Below are 23,008 nucleotides of genomic sequence, written 5' to 3'. Positions count from 1 at the left end.
CAATTAAGTACAGAAGACTACCAATTATACTTTGATATAGACGAGAGTCTATACTTTTACCTGATTTATCTTTTGAGAGTTTAAGAGTCGTACTCATTGGAGTATCAAAATTTTTACCATTCTCAAAACCAAACATTTTTACAAGGTTCAATGCATATTTGGTCTGTGAGATGAACATTCCATCTTCAAGTTGTTTAACTTATAATCCAACAAAATAGTTTAGTTCGCCAACCATACTCATTTCAAACTTGGATTTCATTAGATCTGCAAACTCAATAGATAAGTTAGCGCACGTAGATCCATAAATGATATCATGAACATAGATCTGAACTATCAGGATATAATTATTATATTTCTTGACGAATAGAGTTTTATCAATACTACCCATAACAAAATTATGACTAAATAAAAATTTAGTCAATTTTTCATACCATGCTCTAGGAGCTTGTTTTAAACCATAAAGATCATTTTTAAGATGGTACACATGATTTTGAAGTTTGGGATCTTCAAAACCCTTTAGTTGTTCAACATATACTTCCTCATTCAAATCACCATTTAAAATTCACTTTTAACATCCATTTGATAAATTTTGAATTTTTTATGTCATGTAATGGAAATAAATAACCTGATTGATTCAAGGCGCACAACTGGTGCAAAGGTTTCATCGTAATCAATACCTTCTATTTAAGTATACCCTTGTACAACTAGATGTACCTTGTTTCTGATAATGTTTTCCATTTCATCAGTTTTATTCTTAAAAATCCATTTGGTTACAATCACATGTTTATTAGTAGGTCTAGAAACCAAATACCATACACCATTTCTAATGAATTGATTTAGTTCTTCTTTCATGGCATTAATCCAACTTTTATCAGTGAATGCTTTATTTACATTGGCTAGTTCAATTTAGGAAGTAAAGCAGATGTGATTACATATATTTTCTAGTTGTCTTCTTGTCTAAACTCTAATGCGAGGGTTACCAAGTATTTGATTAGTCGGATGACTATGACTAACCTTAACTCATTGTTGTCTGATTTAGATGAAGAGTCAGGTATATTAATCAAATTAACATCATCATCATCATCTTGTTTAGGATTGGGTGTGATCTGTTGATCATCTATTACAACATTTCTAGATTCTTGTATCACCACAGTTCTTTTGTTAAGAACACGGTATGCTCGACTATTTAAATCATAACTTAGAAATATTCCCTCATCACTCTTGGCTTCAAATTTTCTCAAAATTTCTCGGTCACGTAATATAAAACATTTGTTTCCAAAAGTTTAAAAATATTTAACTGTGGGCTTTTTATTAAACCATAATTCATAAGTATTGAATAGAACTGCCAAATAATCGCAATAAGTGTTGAATATGTAAATAAAGCAAAGATCTCAATTACTTAAGTATTGAAACCTTGATTGCAAATAATTCGTAGGACAACCTTCACCTAAAGTTTTAGGTTGGACAATCTTATTTCACGAATTTCTTCAAAATTAAAACCTCAAACTTACAAGAGTAAATTAAAATATTACAACATTCACCACTCAACTGAAATTAAATACAATTATTCATCACAAATAAAATAAAGGCATTCACCACATGACACAAAGGATTATAGTGCTTCAGTGCTTTAAAAACAGCCACACCTACTCAACTCCTAAAATTACTACTCTCATAATTTTAGGTTTCACTATGAAAAGGTTTTCACAAGTTCACCTTAATAACCTTATACGATTCTAGTGATTTTCACGAGCTATTACAATCAAACCCAAACTAAGATTTTTAGGTTATTTCAGACAAAACCTAAACTGAGATTTTAACAGGATATCTTAGAAAAACCTAAACTGAGATTTTAACAGGCTATCTCAGAAAAACTTAAAAGAGTTTAGAATATATACTTATCTTCACCGTAGAAGACATATTAGAATCTTGTAGCTGAAGAACCTCTTTCTTAAATGTAGATTGTTCCTTGTTCAGTCAGATCGAAAGGGTCTATGGTTCTATTGATTTTAATTAAGTTAAACCCAAAGGCTACTTGAATAAATTCTCTTAGATCTCAAAAGAAGAGTATAGTTTACTCTCTTTAGAATTAGACTTGAAAGACCTGAGATAAAGGGAATTGAAAAAAGCTATATAAATTAAATTATAAATATCATTCAATAGCTTGCTAATAACTTGAGTTTTTGTCTCTCTTACAGAAGGATTTTGATAATTAATTTGTATAATTTGGAATTAGAGAGGAACTCAATTTATAGGCTAATAAGTTAGAACTTCGGCTAGCCCGAGTCAGGCTTCAACTAGCCTAAGTTCAATGGACTTCGAATTGTGCAGGATAAGATTTTTTCAAAATTCGGCTGGCCCAAGGTCAACTTTAGCTAGCCGAACAGCCCAGTTCGCCTAGCCGAATTTACCTTTCGGCTGGCCGAAATCCCCCGAATCCCAAAAAGTGTTGTTGCTGGAATTTGACCTGAACTTTCTCGGGCTAGCCAAATTTCAAGCTCGGGCTAGTCGAACCAAAACTCGAGTCAGTTGAATTTGCAACAAAAATTAGTTATTGCTTCGGGCTTAAAGTTGGGTTGGCTAAGAAAGCTTAGGCTAGCTGAACTAAAAATTAGGCTGAGCGAATTCCAGGCAAAATAAGCATAAAAATTCAAATAACACATTTTTTAAAGCACTTGGTCCTAAGGTCTTTATATAGTTTTATACCACCTAAGATAGATCAAATATCTGTTCTTCTTTGACTTGAACTAAATCTCGAAACTTCATCTTGACTTTGAGCTTAATCTTTTCTTGAACGTTATTCAATCTTGAGCTTGATCTTCTCTTGAGTTTAGACCGGTCTTGAGCTTAATCTTTTCTTGATTGAGCTTGATCTTCTCTTAAACATAGACCGATCTTGAAGATCTATTGTTAAGTTGTTTTGGCTTGACAAAATTTGATAACTAAAGTGTACTTAACATTTTAGCACTTATAGATTTGAACCGCTAACTTACCTCAACTTAGCCTAGGATCTGGACTTGATTCGTCTATAAACTCAATGGCTGTTGTGGTAGCCCAATGATGTTAAGGCGTCTTTTTCTTCCTTTTTTTTTTCTTTCTTCTCTCGGTCTCCTTCTCCCTCATTCTCTCTCTGATTCTCTATGTTGCTCGTCGACCACTGCTGGGGTTTCTTTTATAGAGTTTTGTGGGAGGAGTTTACATATGAGAGGGGATTCAGTTTGGTTATGCATCGTGCGGGCGTTTCTTACACACACGGAAGGGTGGTTTCATTGGACGTTAGACTATCCATATCATGTCATTATGCTATTTTTTTCCTCTCCTAACTATGCAGGCCATCTCCTATGCTCATGGGCCACATTGTGATTGGTTAAAATCTGAAATTACGCCTGAACAACATTCCTACAGTTGCTGCATTTCGGCGAGGAAGACAACTATCTGCAATGGCAGATTATCAACCATTATATATTCCTTCAATCCGATGATGTCAGGTGGTTTGGATGTCCCATAGAGAGCTTGTGTGTCCCACAAATCCAATGTCCCGGGTGCTTTGATTGGTGGTTTATGCGGAAGAAACTTCCACATGGTGCGGCTTGGTTTCGGGAAGAACGGTGGACGTAATGTGTTTATCTTTGTTTTTCTAACTCATTCCCTTGTTAGAAGGAGTCAGAATTAACTCCAATGAAGATTGGATGGTTCATATTTGATGAAGATTCAAAACCAGAAGTCTTAGTGTGGAGTTTTCCTTAGTGCGCACGGTTTTCATGGGTGTAGTTACACCGAGCGGAAGTTTTAGCTTGCGGTTTAGTTGTACGGAACAGGCGGGGTCCACTATAATGCATTTTTGAGAAATCCATTCCACTCATCACTCTAGTCATGTCGTTTTGCCCCATGAGCCCAAATATGAAGTAGATCGGAGCCTTACATAAGCTTATCTTGGAAATTCTCCTAATGGGTGTTGAAACAAACTTAATCTCAATTAGTGGTCCATGCTTAATGATCAGGGACCAATCTTGGATAAAATTTGTAGTTAAGATAGGCAAACAATTGGACAAAATTTGGTGATTGATTGATGGTGAAAAAAGGCTAAATCTGAAATCTCACCTTTTGTGCCAAAATGAAGGATTTAGCTTCTGCGTTCAACAGTGTATGATCATAGATCGGGGTATAAATTTTGTATGATATCATAGTCATGTGAGGCTAAAGTGTGGTCCAAGTTTGAGTTGCGATGGACGACAGGAAGAGGTTAAATCTAAAGATCTAGTTTTATAAAGAGTTGGTAAGCCTCACAATGATAACTTTGCACCTAAGTAAAAGCCTATCAAAATGGGGTCTTCATATTTTATACTTGGTCTATATGATGTGCAATCCAAATCATTCATATGAATAGAAATATCTTACTCTGAATACCTATGAGCTTTTCTCAGTCAATAGACATAAAAATCAACGATTACGGGGATGATTTGTCAATTGGGCCACTTTTACAATGATCTAAGGGCTGAAATTTAACGTGTATGGTTAATTTATAATAAATAGGCATGGTATAAAATTTTACATGAAAATGATTATAGGAACCATGTGATCTAGAATTCAAGGGTCTAGGTTAATGACATTTTTGTAATTATTATCTATATAAGAGTTTTGGGAAATCTAATGATTTTACATGGTTATAAGTATGTTTTTAAGAAATTTTTACAAAAGAACTTATATCTAAATTATTATAAATAAAGAGTTATTCACCAAATTAATTAAGGAATGTACATATATCAAACCACATAATGGATGGTTAGATGACATGTTAAAAATAGCAGAACTTAATGGTTAGTACTCTGACCATATATGCAAGTGGATGTATGGTCAGTTTCGTAAACGGATGAACACAAAGTGGGTTTTTAGAGTGATCGAAAGGTAGAACATATAAACCGTTAGATTACAGTAACTTGTTCACATCTGTAAGTTCCTTGGATTGTAGTTTTGATGATGGGTTAAGCCTATTCATAGCTGGTGAATAAGATGAATGGACTAGAATATTTATTGGATATGTATAGAGCGGATGCAGAGATCAAGTAGCTAGTTTACTATGATCAGGTGGTCCAAACTCAAAGTGGACGGTCAGATATCTTTACATAGCGGTAAATAGTTGACTAAACGGTTGGTTATGATGGACAAGTGAGAATACTTGGGTATATGATGATCCTATCTCAAAATCAGTGGTCAGATGACTTGATTTATGAATGAAGATTATTCTCAATAGTCAGATTCATGTTGGAGAATAGATGTAAGGTTAAGATAGCTAAACTGGTATTGTATACATGTACATAATAAGTTAAATTTAATGGTAACAATCGAGAACTTTTAATACTCGGGTATTGTAAAGTTCAGGGTTTTGGTAAGTATACTTGCATGCCAAAATTGTTCTTTTTTGCATGGTTAGTGCAAGATGAATATTGATGACAGTCAAGTAGTTTTTAGTCTCATTGGACGTGCCAAAATATTTGGGTGCTCAATTTGTTTCTTTCACATGTAATGTGTGCGGGCATGCTAGAATTGATAAAGCGGCTCGATCTAAATCGATCAACTGCGACCCCAAGCGCCTAGATAAGCAGATACATTCAATATGAACATATATTACTAGATTTTAAGAAGAACGCCAGCTTACTCAGCCACTTGTAGAAATTTATAATGATCAGGAGATAATTGAATGGTGAGATTCTTCCTTTGAAGATCAGTTGCTTTGTGCCTTCCACAAGATTTTTTTTTTTTAGTTAGCTTATTAGTACACCTTACTGTCAGTTCACACTTCACTGTTAGCCACCCCCACTAGGGATTGATACTAAGACCTCAGTGTTGAAACGATGTATCTTTCACTCAGTCTACCACTTGAGCTATGGATCAGGGTGTTTCATAATGGACTTTTCATAATACCGGTGCAATAAAAAAAAAAACTAACAACATATCACTAGGAGCGATTGTAAGAATGTGCCTCTTAAAAGAACAATGTAATATTGAAAAAAGAACAAATCTAATGTATAATCGTAGATTTGGATTACAACTAAGACTATAGCTAAGAATTACTGCTACTGAATTATCGCTACTCCTATGATAAGCTGGGATAAAATAAATAGATAAATTTGTTTGATATTGGATTTGTAGATAATTGGTGATTATCTTGCTCTGTGAATTTCTTTTGCTATTTATAGAGCTCTGCTATGCAGCTCATTCTTCTAGATTTTTCTTCCATTAATGCAACAATTACAATAGTTAAAAAGTCTTTCTCCAAATCATTCTTTTGTTACAATTTTCTTTTGTGACTGTTCCTCTTCATCGGTTTAGTTTTATGTCTTTTGGTCCCCTTGTGTATCTTGAATTGCCACTTGATTGTATTTCTCTTCGCTCGTCAAACTTTTAGATAACTAAACTACATCACTTCTTCAACTATATAATAAAGTATAAAATAAAATGCTCTAAATATCTTGAAGGGAAGCGGATTGGCTGGTGTACCTCACACCAGCTATATAGCTGCTGTATTGACATCAGCAAGTTCTATGGGTCTGATCATGAGGTATGTGTTATATCTAAACCGTCCATCCATTTGGCGAGCTCGTCTTAAGGCTTGAGTTGAAAATAATACAGATCTAACTATCAAGTGGACCACACTGCAAAAAGAAGTGGGGGATTGAACGTCTACCATTGAAACCTTTTTTGGGGTCACAGAAGTTTTGGATCAATATGAAATTTGTTTTTCCTCTTCATTCAGGTCTTTGTGACCTTATGAACAAATTGGATGGAAAATAAACGTTATGGTGGGCCCTACGAATTTTTTAACGGTGAAAATCATTATCCCTGTTGCTATTTGTGATGTGGTGCAGATGATCTTTGGATATTAATCATTTTTTGGATAATACTCTAAGATGATCTTTAAAAATATATGAACGGTGTAGATATAATAAATGCATCAATGTGGGGCCCATGTAACTTTGATCTCCTTTGAATCGTTCGTACAACTCGAAGCATGAGGAGTGTCAGTACTTGTCCTCGCGAGTGCGAATTAGGTACTACCCATGCCTGTGCAGAGCTCGGGATAGGCTGGACATGTAGCCCCTTAATTGGTGGAGAGCGGTTACGTCAAAAGGCGGAGGGCACATCAGCAAACGGAGGCATTGGCCTACATTTGTACTCTGGTCGACGAAGAACCTCAAACGTCTCCTCTTTTATTTTTATTTTTATTTTTATTTTTTTTGCACTTTCTACCTATTTCCAAGGACGGATTTTATGGGAAGGCCTTTCGCAGGAAGTTCCTACGCAAGGATGCTGGGTGGGGCCCACAACCATTTTTTTGGAAATCTACTCCATTCATCTGTTTTGAAATCTCATTTTGGGATAAAAGACCAACAATGAGGTGAATCCAAAACTCAAGTGGGCCACATGAGAGGAAAAATTGGAGAAAGATATACCTACCGTTAAAACCTTCCTGGGCTCCACCTTGATGTTTATATGCCAACCAAACCATTTATAAGGTCATTAACACTAGAATGAAATGGAAATACAAAAAATTTAGCCTAAAACAAATCTTTTATGGCAATAAGAATATTTCAATGGTTCTCACTGAATCCCCACTATTTTCTCTTATATGGCCCACTTGAGTTTTGAATCCACCTCATATTTATGTATAATGTCGTAAAATGATATCTCAAAACGGATGAACATAGTAGAATTCCCACTAACATGGCAGTGCGCCCCACCCATCATCCTTGTGTAGAAACTTCATGCGAAAGGCTTTCGCAGGAAATCCGCATCCCCTTTTCTCCATTCAAGTAGGAAACTGATTGGCTAGTCCCTGTGCCACCAACCAGTAGCTAGTGGTCAATATGTGTTTCATCCATGCCTTCCATCTATTTTTCTAAATCATTTTTCTAGATCATCCATGCCACACGAAAACAATAGTAATTGGATATCCACCATTAAAATCCTCCTAAGGCCCATTGTACTGTTTATTTGACATTCAATCTGTTGATTAGGTCATAAAGACCCAGATGAAACTAAAAACAAAAATTAGCTTGATCCAAAACTTTTATGGCCCCCAAAAAGTTTTTAATGGTCAACATTCATTCAACATTGTTTCCTGTAATGTGGTCCACTTGAGATTGGGATATACCTCATTTTGGGTCTCATACCATAAAATGATCTAGAAAAATAGATGGACGGCATGGATGAAACACACACCGAACACTAGTTATTGGCTCGTGGCAGAGGGAGTAGCCAATTCGTTTCAGACGTGGATTGGATACTGACAAGTTGAGTAGCGAGACTCGCTACTGAAGTGACGTCACGAAGTTCTGTGGACCCCACTATGATGTATGTGTTGTATCCACAACGTTCATCCACTTGGAGATATTATTTTAAGGTATTAGTCAAAGAATGAGGCATATCCAAAGCTTTAGTAGACCCCACCACAGAAAACAGCGGGAAGATTGATGTCCACTGTTGAAACCTTCCTAAAGCCCACCATGATGTTTTCTTGAAATCCAACCTGTTTAAAAGTTAACAAAGACATTAAAGAAGGGAAAACACAAATATCAATTTGATCGAAAACTTTTGTGGCCTTTAGAAGTTTGTAACGGTGGCATTACTCTCCCCATTGTTTTCTGTGGTGGGGCCCACTGGAGCTTTGGATGTGGCTCATTCTTTGGATCATACCCTAACATGATCTCTCCAGATGGATGGACGGCATGGATACAAAACATACATCATGGTGGGGCAAAAGAACTTGGTGATGTCACTTCAGTACCAGTGTCGCTACTCAACCCATCAGTAGCCATTTCCTACTTGAATGGGGAAAAGAGGACATGGATTTCCTCCCAAAGCCTATCACATGCCCACTGCCATGTTATTGGGAATTCTACTCCGTTCATCCATTTTCAGATCTCATTTTACGACATTATACAAAAAATGAGGTGGATTCAAAACTCAAGTCGGCCATACGAGAGAAAACAGTGGGGATTCAGTGAGAACCGTTGAAATATTCTTATGGCCATAAAAAATTCGTTTCAGGCTAAATTTTTTGTATTTCCATTTTATTCCAGTGTTAATGACCTTATAAACGGTTTCGATGAGATATAAACATCAAGGTGGAGCCCAAGAAGGTTTTAACGGTAGGTATTTCTTTTCCCAATTTTTCCTCTCGTGTGGCCCACTTGAGTTTTGGATTCACCTCATTATTGGTCTTTAGTCCTAAAATGAGATCTCAAAACAAATGAATAGAGTAGATTTCCAAAAAATAGTTGTGGGCCCCACCCAGCATCCTTGCGTACGAACTTACTGCGAAAGGCTTTCGCAAGAAATCCGTCTTGGAAATAGGTAGAAAGTGAAAAAACAAAAAAAGAGGAGCAATAGATCCGAGTACAAATGCGGACTAACGCATATGTTTGCTGATGTATCCTCCGCCTTTTGACGTAACTACTCTCCACCAATATAAGGGCTATATGTCTAACCTGCACAACAAGTACATGCAGCAGCTATATAGCTGTTGTGTGGTACACCAGCCAATCCACTTCCATCTCAGAGATATTTTCATCCACGTCTTATCTCTTAGGGCCTGTTTGGCCGAGCAGATATGGTATTAAAGTGGATTGCACGGATTTTAAGGTAATGATAGTTGCGTCAGTGGATTGGTGCTACGTCAATGGATTGGTGCAAAATCTATGGGATTGCCATATCACCAGATTGTTATATCTGGTCTGTTTGGCACGCCAGCTAATCCCGAGATTAAACCTTCCAATCCCTTTCAATCCCTCGAACCAAACATGCCCCAGGCAATTTTGAAGGGATTGCAATTTTGAAGGGATTGGGGTGGATTGGATGGGATTTAAGGGTCCGTTTGGGCGGTGGGATTAGAAGGGATTAGGTGGGATGGGATTCAAAAAACATAATTATTACCCATGGCAGGGATTGTCCCCTATTGCCATGGGATAAGATTAATGCCCTGCTTTGTTGATAATATGGTGGTACATTGAATGAATATACCCACCATCATTGGAAATTATTGAGAATAACACACGTGTTATATCTAAACTGTTCATTTGTTTTGTAACCTCATTTTATGGCATGGGCCTAAAATTCATAAAATGAGGTAGATCCAAAACTTATGTGGCACCAAAGAAGTTTTCAATGGTAAGTATTCAATCCCTGTTGCTTTCTATGGTGGGGTCTACTAAGGCATTAGATTTACCTAATTTTTTGGCCCATGCTCTAAAATAATCTCGATAAATGGCTGGACAGTGTGGATATAGCCCACACATCATGGTGGGACCTACAATAACTTGGTAACATTGAGTGAAATTGGCATGGGACCCAATGCAATTCTATTTAATGTAATTCCAAGCTTTTCCACTCTTCCCAAGCATAGAGTGGAATTGGCACAGGACCAGATGAACCTCACCCCACCCCACCCCACCCAATCCATTCTAATCCCACGGCCCAAACAGACCCTAAAGGTAATGATGGTGATGCCAGTGGATTGTCTTAAGATCCCTGGGATTGATATATCCCGGGATCATGATCCCGTGTCTGTTTGGCACGCCTGGCCAATCCCGTGATCTATCTTCCAATCCCTTCCAATCTACCCGGCCAAACAGGCCCTATGTAATTTTACGTGTCATCTTTTTAATGCGGTCTACAAATAAGGTACAACAGCAGACATGCCTCTTTTTTGGACTCCCGTCCCGTTGTGATCTTAAAAAGTGATATACGGAATGATTAGTCAGATGCATCTCTGTGGCCCCACTTAGCTTCCGATGACGGAAGCGGATTTAGCTGGTGTAGGAATGTGTTGTGCGAAGACGAGCGCTGACGCTCCTCGAGCTCCGAGTTGGACGAACGGTTCAATGGAGATCAAAGTTTTATGGCCCCACAATAATGTATTTATTATATCCACACCGTTCATCCATTATTCGAGATCATTTTAGAGTAATATCCAAAAAATAATCACATCCAAAGATCAACTGGACCACACCACAAATAGGAGTGGAGATAATGATTTTCACCGTAAAAAATTTCATAGGGCCATCATAACGTTTATTTTCCATCCAATCTGTTCATAAGGTCACTAAGACCTGGATGAAGAGTAAAAACAAATTTCATATTATTCCAAAACTTCCATGAACCCTGAAAGGGTTTCAATGGCAGACATTAAATCCCCCACTGCTTTTTGTAATGTGGTCCTATTGATCGTTAGATCTGTCTTATTTTTTGTCTCAAGCGTTAAGACGAGCTCGAAAAATGGATGGACGGTTTGGATATATCACGTACATCATGATAGGACCCACAGAACCTGCTGACGTCAATACATCAGCTATATAGCTGGTGCGTGGTACACTAGCCAATCCGCTTCCTCCGATCACAGGAACTTCATGTGGCGAAGGGCATATGCAATTCGCGTTCCCGTTAAGCAGACTGACATTGGTTTCGGTCCACTGCAAATTGACGATGAATGGTTGGATTCTCTGACATGTGCCTTCAAGGGTTGGAGCCAGCAAAGCATTGGAGGTATCACGCGGTCTATTGGCAGCCTTACTCTTTTGGGATAAGACACTTCAACAGATGAACGCATTACAACCTGCACACATTTGATAAGCTAGCACGTGGGAGCGGTGTTGGAACCGCCATTCCTCTTTTATTCATTTCAAGGAACAGCAAAGAGGGATGACAAACGATCAGAACGACTGGGCCCCACAGAGATTTCGTTTTCTATAAGACTCTGTTCTGGACTGCACGTCGGGTACGAAAAACTCCGTTTCTGTTACCGGCATAATCAGTACGGAATTTTAATTTGTTCGCATGCCCAAGGGAAAAGAATTAAAATTTAGGGAGCGGAGGTGCGGCCTCGCACTCACCCAACATGGTGCGGCACTGGCTGTGGGCCACTATGATATATATATTTTGTATATCCACGCCCTCCATCCGTTTTTCTAGATCATTTTGGGTCATACTACTAAAAACGAAGTAGATCCAAATCTCAGGTGGACCAGATCACAGGAAACAGTGGTGATTAACCATTAAAAAATTCTTGTGGGCCACGAAGGTTTTGGATCAAGATGGTATTTATTATTTTCCCTTATGACATTATCAACAGGTTGGATGGAAAATTAAAATTACCGTGGGCCTTAGAAGTTTTTAATGGTGGAAGTTCAATACTACTTTTCTTATGGTGTGGTCCACTTGAGATGTAGATCTACTTCATTTTTGGTTCGTACTCTAAAATGAGATGGAAAAACGGATGGACGGCATGGATATACAAAATATACATGAACAAGGAACCAATGTCAGGGCTGCACCGTGTTGGACAAGGCCGGGGCCGCACCTAATAAGCTTCCAAAAATTTTAGTCTTGGAAATTGATATATGCACCCACCACTGATTTGTATACCAACCTATTGCTTCTACTTCTTGCAATTGATTAGTACAATTTTCCACTATTGTTCTGCCAAAGGTAGAAAGAATGGGTGAATCTCGCAATAAAAAGGGTCGGTGTAAATAAATGGTGGCTCCGTTTGTAAATAGCTAGCATTGTAAGGATAATCAAGTTTCATCCCATAAACCTCGCATGCCCAGCTCACTACTTCTGTGATGGTCCGCAGCACCATCCAATCAACGGACCACGCCAATCCCAACTGGTGGACACTTAAGATGATTGGATCAGATCATCCTGTACACCAAGTCATGAACGGTCAGCTATCCTTGATACTAACGGTTAGATGATAATTCCTACCATTATAAATTCTGGTTGTGGCCCATCCATGGTGGGGACCACTTATATAAAGGTCTCCGATCGCCGTGGGATGGCTCCACTATGAGATGATGGGCAAAGTACCAATTCCCGTGGCGCAACGTGCTACGCATCTTCCCCTCTCCAGATCTCCACGTGGTAATGTTCATGACTGACTACTGGAAACGCAAACGCCGGACCCAACCGTATGAACAGTGTCTAAAGACAGTAAAAACCAAATAAAACAGCTGTGACGCCGACCCCAGTTCTGATCCGTCGCGCTGAATGATGAAGGAACGTTTGTCGCCTACGACCTTACACATGGAAGGTCAAGATGTGGATCTGGTCCGACCCCTCCATTTAGCACATTCTATTATAAATTTCCCTTAGGTGAAAGTCTCATTCAATGGACGATCCTAACCATTAATTTCTATTCGGAATGGATTTCAACTGTAGACCATAAATATAGAAGGATACACTAGTCGGACGGCCCTGATTCACTTTACCATCTACCACAATACTGAATGTCCCTTCATGGTCCAGATCTCCTCATCTTTGAATGTGATCGAAGTTAGAAAAAAATAAAAATAAAAATAAAACCTTCCATGTTATCTTCGAATTGGGTATTATTAGACACAGGTCGTTTGCTAGGCTCACACGCGTGTGCAATAAATCTCATGTGTGCAGCCACACATGTGCCAACATGGCAGAGTGGATCAGAGATCCAACACACCCATCAGTACGGCACCACTATAATGATGCCCCAGGGCAAGAATCAGATTGATCAACTGGCCATATGGGTCAAAGTTTGAAAAACAAATGCACGGTTTAGAAACACTTGGAGGAAGTTTTTATAACCGACACGCCTATTTTTAATATTGGGCCTACATGTGAAGTGAGCCCCTTACATTTTAAAACATGTACAAGGTACGATCAACATGATGGATGGATTCCATCTTACACACATGCGCTACGTTGGTGTTAGAGAAGATTTTTGTGTATTTTGTAGACGTTGGTGTTAGAGAAGATTTGTGTATTTTGTAGATGACATGGATATTATTTTGGAGATACAACATAGAACATGTGTATAAGATGGAATATATATATATATATATATCTCGCAAATAAATATAGTTTTTATTTAATATATTGTTCATATGGTTTAATCAAATACAAGGTGAGTGAGGGCTTATATAAAATTTAGGTTTGCAATTAGGAAAGTGAGATCCTATGTTTGATTGAATACAGGTGACACGGCCTTGGATGGACCGATTAAGACAAAGTTCTAAGAGCCAGTTGTCCCCGTCAGCCACCTTTTGTAATAGTGATCAAGTCATTTATAGATAGATAGGGTGGGGTTAATCATTCTTGATGAGATTTTCTTGCCTTATATTTTAAAGACTTGTTCTTTCACTAGTAATTATGGCCAATATATTTCTCAAAGATAGATAAACTAAAAGGAAAGAAGGCTAATACATGTACCGTCCGTAGATATCCGCAATCTACACAAATGATTAGCGGGAACGTGATCAAAATGTTTGATCTTCCAGGTAAGAAGTCAATTGGTCAGGTTTTAGCAACAGAAGGTTATGAATATTTATCATATTCATACAGTGGTGTAGTGATAACGCTAGACAATAATGATCTAAGGTAAGACTAAGCTATGCTAAGATAAATGTAAAGATAAATTACATTTGGTGTGGGCTTGGAGCTCTTCATCGCATTCATCTTTTATAGATTCTAAAGACAGCAAAAACCTCGATAGATTTCCTTATTTGTTCAGGATCATTCGCACCTACGCCTTTTATGTGGTCTTCCTATCAAAGATCTCTATAAAATTGAAACCATTTTTAGATCTCTTATCAGCATGGCTGCAATGATTTTCACATATCAAAAATCATTTTCAGTGTTCTGTCTCATTGGATTTTGCTCGATCAAAGCCATCTTTAGAGAACCCTTATCGTGACTTTGAATATTCGTGGAATTAGTGAAATTTGTCCCACCAGATCTTGATTAGGCCTTAATCCATTGGTTTGCATCTGTTCATATTAATCTAATTTTTGAAATTACTACGAGTGCTCCCAACATCTTTGAAAAAATATCTTATTTAGGAAGAATTGTGGGAGAGGGTCATACCAAGCATATTCGGATTTGTGATAGCATCCTCACCTCAATGGGCTTTTAAGCATGTTGGGTACAATCCAGTGGTCACTGCCACATAAATTGGGACCACTGCCACATAAATTAGGACTACGTGTCATTTGTTGCTTCATTTCATCTTAATGCATGTGTACGTTTCCATGCCATTACATTTATAATTAAAAATGCATCGCGGAAAGAAAATTGGCAAAAGATATCCTTGACCGTGAGTACAATTGTGTCATTATTAAACTTGTAGTACCAACATGTGGTGACATTTTATTGATCCACTAAAAAATGAGTGTGTGTGTGTGTGTATTCTCTTAAAATTTTTAAGATATAGTTCCTTAATATACCATGATATTAGACTCAATTTTAGCCGCTCACCTTCTTGCTTTCTTCTCAGCCATTTAATCAGCCGACCCCCCGTTCGACAGATCAGGGCCATTTACTCATGCTCATTCCTGACCGTAGATCCGACTCTATTATTCTCATTACTTTCATAACGTGGGCTTTAAACCTATCACTTGACGCATGTGTGGCATGAGTTTCATTTCACACGTTTGTGCAGGCAAAGCCCTGTTAGAAGATATTCAAGATATACATAGATGAAATGACATTAACACCATCCACTAATAAAACGTATCTCATACATACATGCATACAAATACATACATGCAAGTGAAAAGCGCCTACACAAAGCTACTGAAGAGATCTATTTTTTAAAAAAGGCCCAAGCACGTTGATGGCAAAGCCATATCTGTCTGTCTCTCTGTCTGTCGCTGTCTTTTCCTTTATTTTATTTCCTTTCACAAGCTGTAACCCCTCCAGACTCTGTTATATATACACCCTTCTCTCCTTCCCTTCATACTCCTAGAAATTCACGTCCAAGAGAGCAGCATTTTCACGCTATTGATGGAGTAGGCTCTTCGACGGTCAGATCAACGGCTGTGATGACGATGGGCAACATGGGCCAGTTCGGTGACACCACACTTACCAAAGTCTTTGTGGGTGGGCTAGCCTGGGAGACGCAGGAGGAGGCAATGAGAGAGTACTTTGAGAAGTTCGGCGAGATCTTGGAGGCTGTAATTATCTCTGACAAGATCACCGGCAGATCCAAGGGCTATGGATTTGTAAGTCAAATCAACGGTAGATCATGGTCCATTCATTGTATTGGCCACATACAGCAGCTGCTATGGCCTTGTATCAAACATCCTTAAAAGCATTTCAGGTGGAGATCATAAAATGTGGGCCCTCAATTCATCCAATCACAAGTGGGGCCCACTCTCCATCCGTCTAATCAGACGGTGGTGCGATCACTGATGGACAAGCTTGGTTATGGATGTTTCACATCTCCTCAGTTCAATAATAAAGTATTATTATATATATCATGTACTGAGGGTGGTGAGTTGGCGCCCATGTCATAAACTGCGCCATTAACGCTATTGTAAGCGGGTGTGTGATGTAGGTGACGTTTAAGGAGCCAGAAGCGGCGAAGAAGGCGTGCGAGGACGCGACGCCAATGATAAACGGACGCCGAGCCAACTGCAATCTGGCTTCGCTTGGGGCGCGCCGTCCTAGGTCGGCGTCTACAACGCCTCCATCAGGTAGGGAAACTGAATTCCTGAACATCTCCTTTTCCATGTAGAAAGGCTTTCTAGCTTTCCAAGAAATCTTGGTTATTTATTAAAAAAAAAAAAACCATAGGCGCACGTTAGTGAACAGTGGACGGTGTCCAATCAAAGATCTGAACCATTCTTCTGCTGGTCTGTAAAAATGGTTGCTGAATCCGGTGAGGGCTCCACGTGACAGCTCTCATGGTAGCGTGCTGACGTGGATTGGGTGGTGAGGACCTCGCCAGCCTCCTCGGTGAGATGCGATTGGTGGGCCATGTGCTGTCAGAGATAGGCCCAGCCCTTTTAAAGGTTTTTCAGTTGAGTCGGCCCATCTCTGATAGCATACCATGTCTGCTCACCACCTAATCCGTATCCCCAGCATGCACTGTAATTCATCATATATAAAATAGCACTTTAAATTTTGATCATTGGACTTCTTTTGAAACCGCTTTTATTATTTTCAAAATGGGAATTGCCTCCAGCCCTGATATTCCTCCACCCATAGGCTTTGTGGGCCCACCGTCATCAATCAATTGTGTAAAAATCACACCAATCTAATCATCATAAACATGCAATCAATAGTATTGAACTGAACAGTCAAAATTGAGCAGAGTAACGAAATAGGTCCATTCATCATCTTGAAGGATTTGTTGAATATCTATTTAATAGATCTATATTAAAAATTGCTTATGATTCCAAAGTAACACTTATTTTGATGATTCCAACCATGTGATCTATGGCTGGTAAATGATGAATGGTTGTAATTGATTGACCGATTCTTGCACTGTGCTTTTCTCCTAATGCTACTAATGAACGAACGGTCCAATTCATAATTAGGTGTCCCACATGTCCATCAAAAGTTTTGGAATGTTACCGCTGTTAGAAAAACCGACATTTAAACATAAATAAATATATAGTAAGAAAATAGATAGTAGGTCCAACTGAAAATGACACTCGCCTCGGGTCGAGTCAAGCCGAGTCAGGCTAAGTACTGAGTTTTCCAATGGTTCAGCTCAAAATCTTGTTGAGTCAAGTTTCAAGTGGAATGTGAGTTTTTGAACTATGCTCGCCAAGGTTTAATCAAATGGGTGTGACCTTGATTAGCTAATGAAACATTTGTAATTCTGATAAAAAAAATTGAGCCACTAACTTCAAGGTATTTTTTCAAACATGAAGGGTCGATCGTTGGATCAAGGCCCGCAACTTCATCGGCTCCTCCAAGTTCTGTACCAAGTTCTGTACAATGGTACTACCCAACGGGGACCCCGCCTTCTCCTTACCACCATCACCATCATGGCGTCCCCTATCATGCATATGGGTGAGAAACAAATGTCATGCTCGAATGTTCTTTAATGCTGTGTTTGGATGTGCAACTCATTGGAATTGAGAATTTTTTATCCAATCAATATGAGTGATTCTTCCCAGTATTCACAAAGTTGCAATTTGAGTGTTGTTTATTTGAAGACGAGGAAAATAATGGATTCCGCAAAGTAGTTATTACACTGATTCATGGTGGAAATTCTTTGGTGCAAGATATGAGGTGACTATTCTTGAATGAAATAAGAATTTTTGCCTGTATCCAAACAAGATTTCTAATTTTGGAATCCTACTATCTACAGTAAAGATGGAAATAATCACTGCAATTTCCATATCTACACCTTGGATTCCTTGTATACAAATGAGCTTGGATTTTGGTCATTTCCAACTCATCGAACATCCAAACATAGCATTACATATCAATGAATATGGCGAAAATTAGCAAATTCCTAAGTCCTTGAATGTAGTCTAGCTAAATATCTTCTGCCACCATTTGATTTTCCTCAGGTACTCTCCTGCCTATGTCACTGATATCAGCTACAATCCGGTAAGCTCGCTCACATGTTTTCGAATTGTCATCAGAAATTATGAATATTTGTTCATGTGAAAAACAATAGAAGTGCAATGTTGTTTGATTTGTGAGATTGATGATACTCAGCCCCCTATTGATGGTATGTAATCATGTTGTAATTAAGATGCAGAAGCTAAGCTATGCCGGATCCTATGTCAATGGGCAGTACTCTCAGATGTATCCTAGTCAGGGAATGGTGTCTCCTAATGCAGTGATGCCAGTTTATCATCCATTTTATCCTTTCCATCAATCTCAGACAATGGGAGTTCCGGCGGCCCACGTCTTCCATCCGACAACGGCGGGGCCCATAACCACTGTCCCTGCCCTCATCACCAAGCCTGCTGCAATGGGTCCTAATACAGGTATACACCTCTTCTGGCTAATGCCATTAACAACCATTCTCGACCATTTTAGGCTTCATTTGGAATAAAATCCACTAGAAAATTTCTCAGCGGACATGAGGATCCTGTGGCATCATGTAAGAAATGTTGTTTTGTGAGGAGTGTCAATGGTCTTATGTGGAGACATAGGCCCCCCTTATCCCCTGAAATATTACTGTGGTTGGATTTCCGCCCAAACGAAGTTTTAGCCCGGTTTGGTTGCCACTTGAAAATGAGTGATTTGCAGCAATCATCATCATCATCATCATCATCATAGCCTTATCCCAACTAGTTGGAGTCGGCTACATGAATCTTTTTACGTCATTCTACTCTATCAAGGACCATAACTTCAATTAGACTATAGGTCTTGAAGTCCTTTATTGTTACCTCCATCCATGTCCTTTTGGGCCTTCCCCTTGCCATTTTAGAGCCTTCAATTTGTTACAACTCACTCCTAACCAGCGCAGTTCTTACTCTCTATTTGCATATAACCAAACCATCTAAATCTACTTTCCCTCATCTTATTACATATTTGTGCTACTTGTAAATTCCCTCAAATGCATTTTAATTCTAGCCTTCCTCGTCTTGCCACTCATACATTTCAATATCCTCATTTCAACTAAATTCATTGTATGAACATGTTGTTACTTTACTGCCCAAGATTTTGTACCATAAAGTATGGCTAGTCATATAGCCACCTGTAGAACACGATGACCGCATGAAACTCTAGAGGCACATTCCCTTTCTTCGACCCTGTTTGGATTCAATGGGAAACATCCTTCTTAATCTCTCCACTCTCATTTATCATTGATCCAGGGTATCGAAAGTGGTCATTTTGGAAAACTTCTTGGTCATGAATCTTAATTATACTCTGTTTTAGTCCCTATAAATTTTAAATCCATTATATTCTAAAACACCCCTTCATAAGAATGATTTGTGCTTACTCTCTCCCTCATCTTCTCAATCAAAATTATGCCATCTGCAAACAACATACACTAAGGGATCTCTTCATGCAAATGTCTCATTAACTCATCTATAACTAATGCGAAAAGATATGAACTCAATGCTGACCCCTACTACAAGCCTACAACAATTGAGAGCTCAATCTCTTTGCTAGAGGTCCTCACATTTATTACTGCTCCCTCATACATATCCTTTATGATGTTAGTACATCATCTTCAAACCCCTTCCTTTCCCAACATCCATTAGATTAATTCTCTGGAACGCTATTGTAAGCTTTCTCTAAATTAGTAAAGGCCATTTAGAGATCCTTCCTTCTTCCCTATATTTCTCCATCAATTGTTTAAGTAGGAAATTAGTTTTACTAGTAGACCTCCCTGGCATAAAACCAAATTGATTTTTTTATACATTTGTTTCATGCCTTGGTCTTTGCTCAATCACTCTTTCCCATAATTTGTGATTAGCAGTAATTGTATATTAGAGATTTAGATCATATTAAAAATAATTTTGATAATTCATAATTTATACAAGGGTGCATTTTGTTGCACCAAATATAGTGAAATTTCATGATATTTTGGTGCAACCAAATGCACCCTAAACTATGATCTCTAATACATAATTAATATTAACTAAAATGAGATGAAATCATTTTTAAGTAGCAACCAAACAGGCCTTAATGATGTTATTAGTGACTGACATACAAACAGTTTGTTTGGCTGTGGAATAGGTCTGAGGGTGCAGCTGAAGGTTTTTGAGAGAGAAGCTTGAGAGGGTCTTGTTCTGTTCAAGGATTCTGTTTCTTCTTTTCATTCTTCTTTCTTCTTTCTTGTTCCCATCTTTCTGCAGACTGATTAGATTCATTCATTATGTCTAACCTGCATTTCTGTTGGAGATGTAAATCGGTAACAAAAGATGCCATGTTTTTTACACATGTTTTTTATGGTAAACTTGTGGCTTCATTCAAACTGGCGCATACATCTTCTCTCTCCCATGCATATACACACATCTGTCTAATTCATCATCATCCTCCTCCTCACCATACCATGTATGAACTGTTTGGCATTGGCTTTCGAATTCCTGTTTCACCAACTGCAGGATTTAAAATAGGAATTCTCATGCTTGTTTAGCAGACACGTGCATTCAGGTGTGATTGTGTTTCAGACTATCCTTTTTAAATACTGAAAGCCATATTGCAATGGTTTCAAATTTCATTTGTTATTTTATTAAAGGACTGATTTGGAGGATCCTTGATCAAATGGAGGATACTCTTGAAATGAGAAATGAAATACTAACAATTATGCAGACTGGCAATCTTGTTATAATCATATTTTCTAAGAAAAGAACTTCCTAACAAACATTTCCCAAGACACCATTGATGAAAGATGTTATGAAGTTTCTTTGGAATCCATTCAAAATCAATGATTCTGATCACTTCTCAAACAATGAACGCTTCCATATTTCATCATTCTTGGAAATGTGAAAAACATTTACCAGTCCTCATCAGGTTTGTAGGAATCTGTCACATGGTGCGAACCAAGCTCGAGCTTGGTCCTTACACTCTAGTAATTCACACAATCGAGACTGTTGATAAGAAGCCATGTAGACAATGGTTGAAATGTCACAGTTGATCTACTCATAAATACTTCTCAATCACAAACTTGAAACTCTTTACCTCAATTTGAGGGCCATGTACTTATTCTCCTATATGTGAGCTGGATCTTACTGACCCCAAGATATCTTATTGATGACCCTGCTGTCTCCTTCTCTTAGCGGCACATTATGCAAAAATGGAGGAATTACACCTCAAGAAGCACATCTTGGAAGAGAGAATGAAGGGTCTCACTCAACCCAAGAACATACTACAAATATTAAAAATTTCTTGCGCTGTCAGAGACTTCTGGTAGGACATGATCTCAAAATTAGAGTGATTGGATGCGAAATTGTTTTAAAACTCCTTAAACTTGAATCGACTTGATATTCGTCTGGGTTGGATCAAATCGAAGACTCAACCCAGACCAACTTAGTTGTTAATAAATATAAATTAAAACTTCAAGGAATTGAAAAGAATAATTAAAATAATTACATACAATATAAGTACTAAAAAAAGAAGAAGAAAGAAATCAAACAGCTAAATCGTGTATAGTTTGTTGATGGGGAGTGTGTCCGACATAACTTAAGGTTGCAAAATGGCTTGACAAGGTGAATGACTCGATGTGAGTTATTGCAATCACGTTGAGTCGACACAATTACTGAGTCAACTTGATGAATTTTCCTAAGTCAGGATTGAGTACCAAGTGGACTTCATTGAGGTTTCAATTCTAAACCATGTGGAGCATTGTTACATCTATCATTCTTATCTATTTCTGGGTCCTTAGGTTTTTCAGCCCTCACCAGAATAGATTTGTCAATTGTCTTCCCACTCCTAAGAGTAGTGATAGACTTAGCTTGTTCCATCTGATTTAAAGAGCTTGGGTCATGTATTTCATATTGCGGTTTTGGATTAGGGAGAGGCTGGGCCGGAAGGATTCCTTTCTCCCCAATTGAATTTTCTGTCTCAAGCCCTTGTATGGCCTTTGTGAGGCCTTGAGAGACTTGTAGCAAACCCTGATTAAAAAGCTCTTGATTTTGAATATGTTTTAAGACCGGATCCTCTTGAGGTTTCCTTTGATTCAAAAATTGATTAAAGATCCCTTGAGGAGTAGCAGTTTGTCCATTTCTCCAACTAAAATTTGGATGGTTCCTTCAGCTTGAGTTATATGTATTTGAGGTGGGTCCATTGAAAGGTCTTTGATAGTCGTTCACGACATTCGATTGCTCATTCAATATCTCTTGAAAGGTAGGAATTGTTGGACAATTTTCAGTTGTATGTATGTTGCAAGCACAAATACCGTAAACAACTTCCAGAGTCTTTTCGAGTTCTGCCTTCTTAAGTTCTATGGCCTCGACTTTTCTTATGAGTTTAGTCAATCTTGCATTTATATCGTCTTCCTCTTTTAAAACCTAAATTCCTCCCGCTTCCTTTGATTGAGTACGCTTAGAAGTAGTGGTTCTTGAGGAGGTATCCCATGATTATGTGTTTTCAGCGAGTTTATCAAAATAATCACACACATCATCGATTTCTTTGTTCATGAATTCCCCATTATACATCATCTCCACAAATTGGTACATGGATGAAGTTAATCTCTCATAGAAAAAGCTCGTTATCCTCTATATTTCGTAGCCATGTTGTGGACATGAATTGATGAGATCCTTAAATCGCTCCCAAC

At 38.2% G+C, this 23,008-nt stretch overlaps 1 protein-coding gene across 3 annotated transcripts; it reads left to right on the top strand.

The window, feature by feature from the left end:
* Window positions 1-15,687: 15,687 nt before the first annotated feature.
* Window positions 15,688-20,715, top strand: LOC131253245 (probable RNA-binding protein ARP1). 3 transcript variants are annotated; one of them, XM_058254167.1, is made up of 6 exons: window positions 15,688-16,031; window positions 16,367-16,505; window positions 17,691-17,832; window positions 18,339-18,378; window positions 18,527-18,764; window positions 20,470-20,715. In XM_058254167.1, exons 1-6 carry the CDS (start codon window positions 15,852-15,854, stop codon window positions 20,508-20,510), a joined length of 780 nt encoding a protein of 259 aa, XP_058110150.1. In that variant the 5' UTR covers window positions 15,688-15,851; the 3' UTR covers window positions 20,511-20,715. The 3 variants fall into 3 exon arrangements, with proteins under 3 accessions (XP_058110150.1, XP_058110151.1, XP_058110152.1); XM_058254168.1 differs by having other exon boundaries at window positions 15,693-16,031; window positions 18,533-18,764; XM_058254169.1 differs by having other exon boundaries at window positions 15,696-16,031; window positions 20,450-20,715.
* Window positions 20,716-23,008: the final 2,293 nt, after the last annotated feature.

Source organism: Magnolia sinica, chromosome 8 (genome assembly GCF_029962835.1).
Source record: "Magnolia sinica isolate HGM2019 chromosome 8, MsV1, whole genome shotgun sequence".
In the NCBI taxonomy this organism is placed as follows: domain Eukaryota; kingdom Viridiplantae; phylum Streptophyta; class Magnoliopsida; order Magnoliales; family Magnoliaceae; genus Magnolia; species Magnolia sinica.
This window is presented reverse-complemented; position numbering and strand designations above follow the sequence as displayed.

Excerpts from the sequence above, each read along its gene's own strand:
- LOC131253245 (XM_058254167.1), top strand. The coding sequence starts at position 15,852 with ATGACGATGGGCAACATGGGCCAGTTCGGTGACACCACACTTACCAAA. Across the intron at positions 16,032-16,366 it reads GATCCAAGGGCTATGGATTT|GTGACGTTTAAGGAGCCAGA; the intron begins GTAAGTCAAATC and ends TGTGTGATGTAG. Across the intron at positions 17,833-18,338 it reads GTCCCCTATCATGCATATGG|GTACTCTCCTGCCTATGTCA; the intron begins GTGAGAAACAAA and ends GATTTTCCTCAG.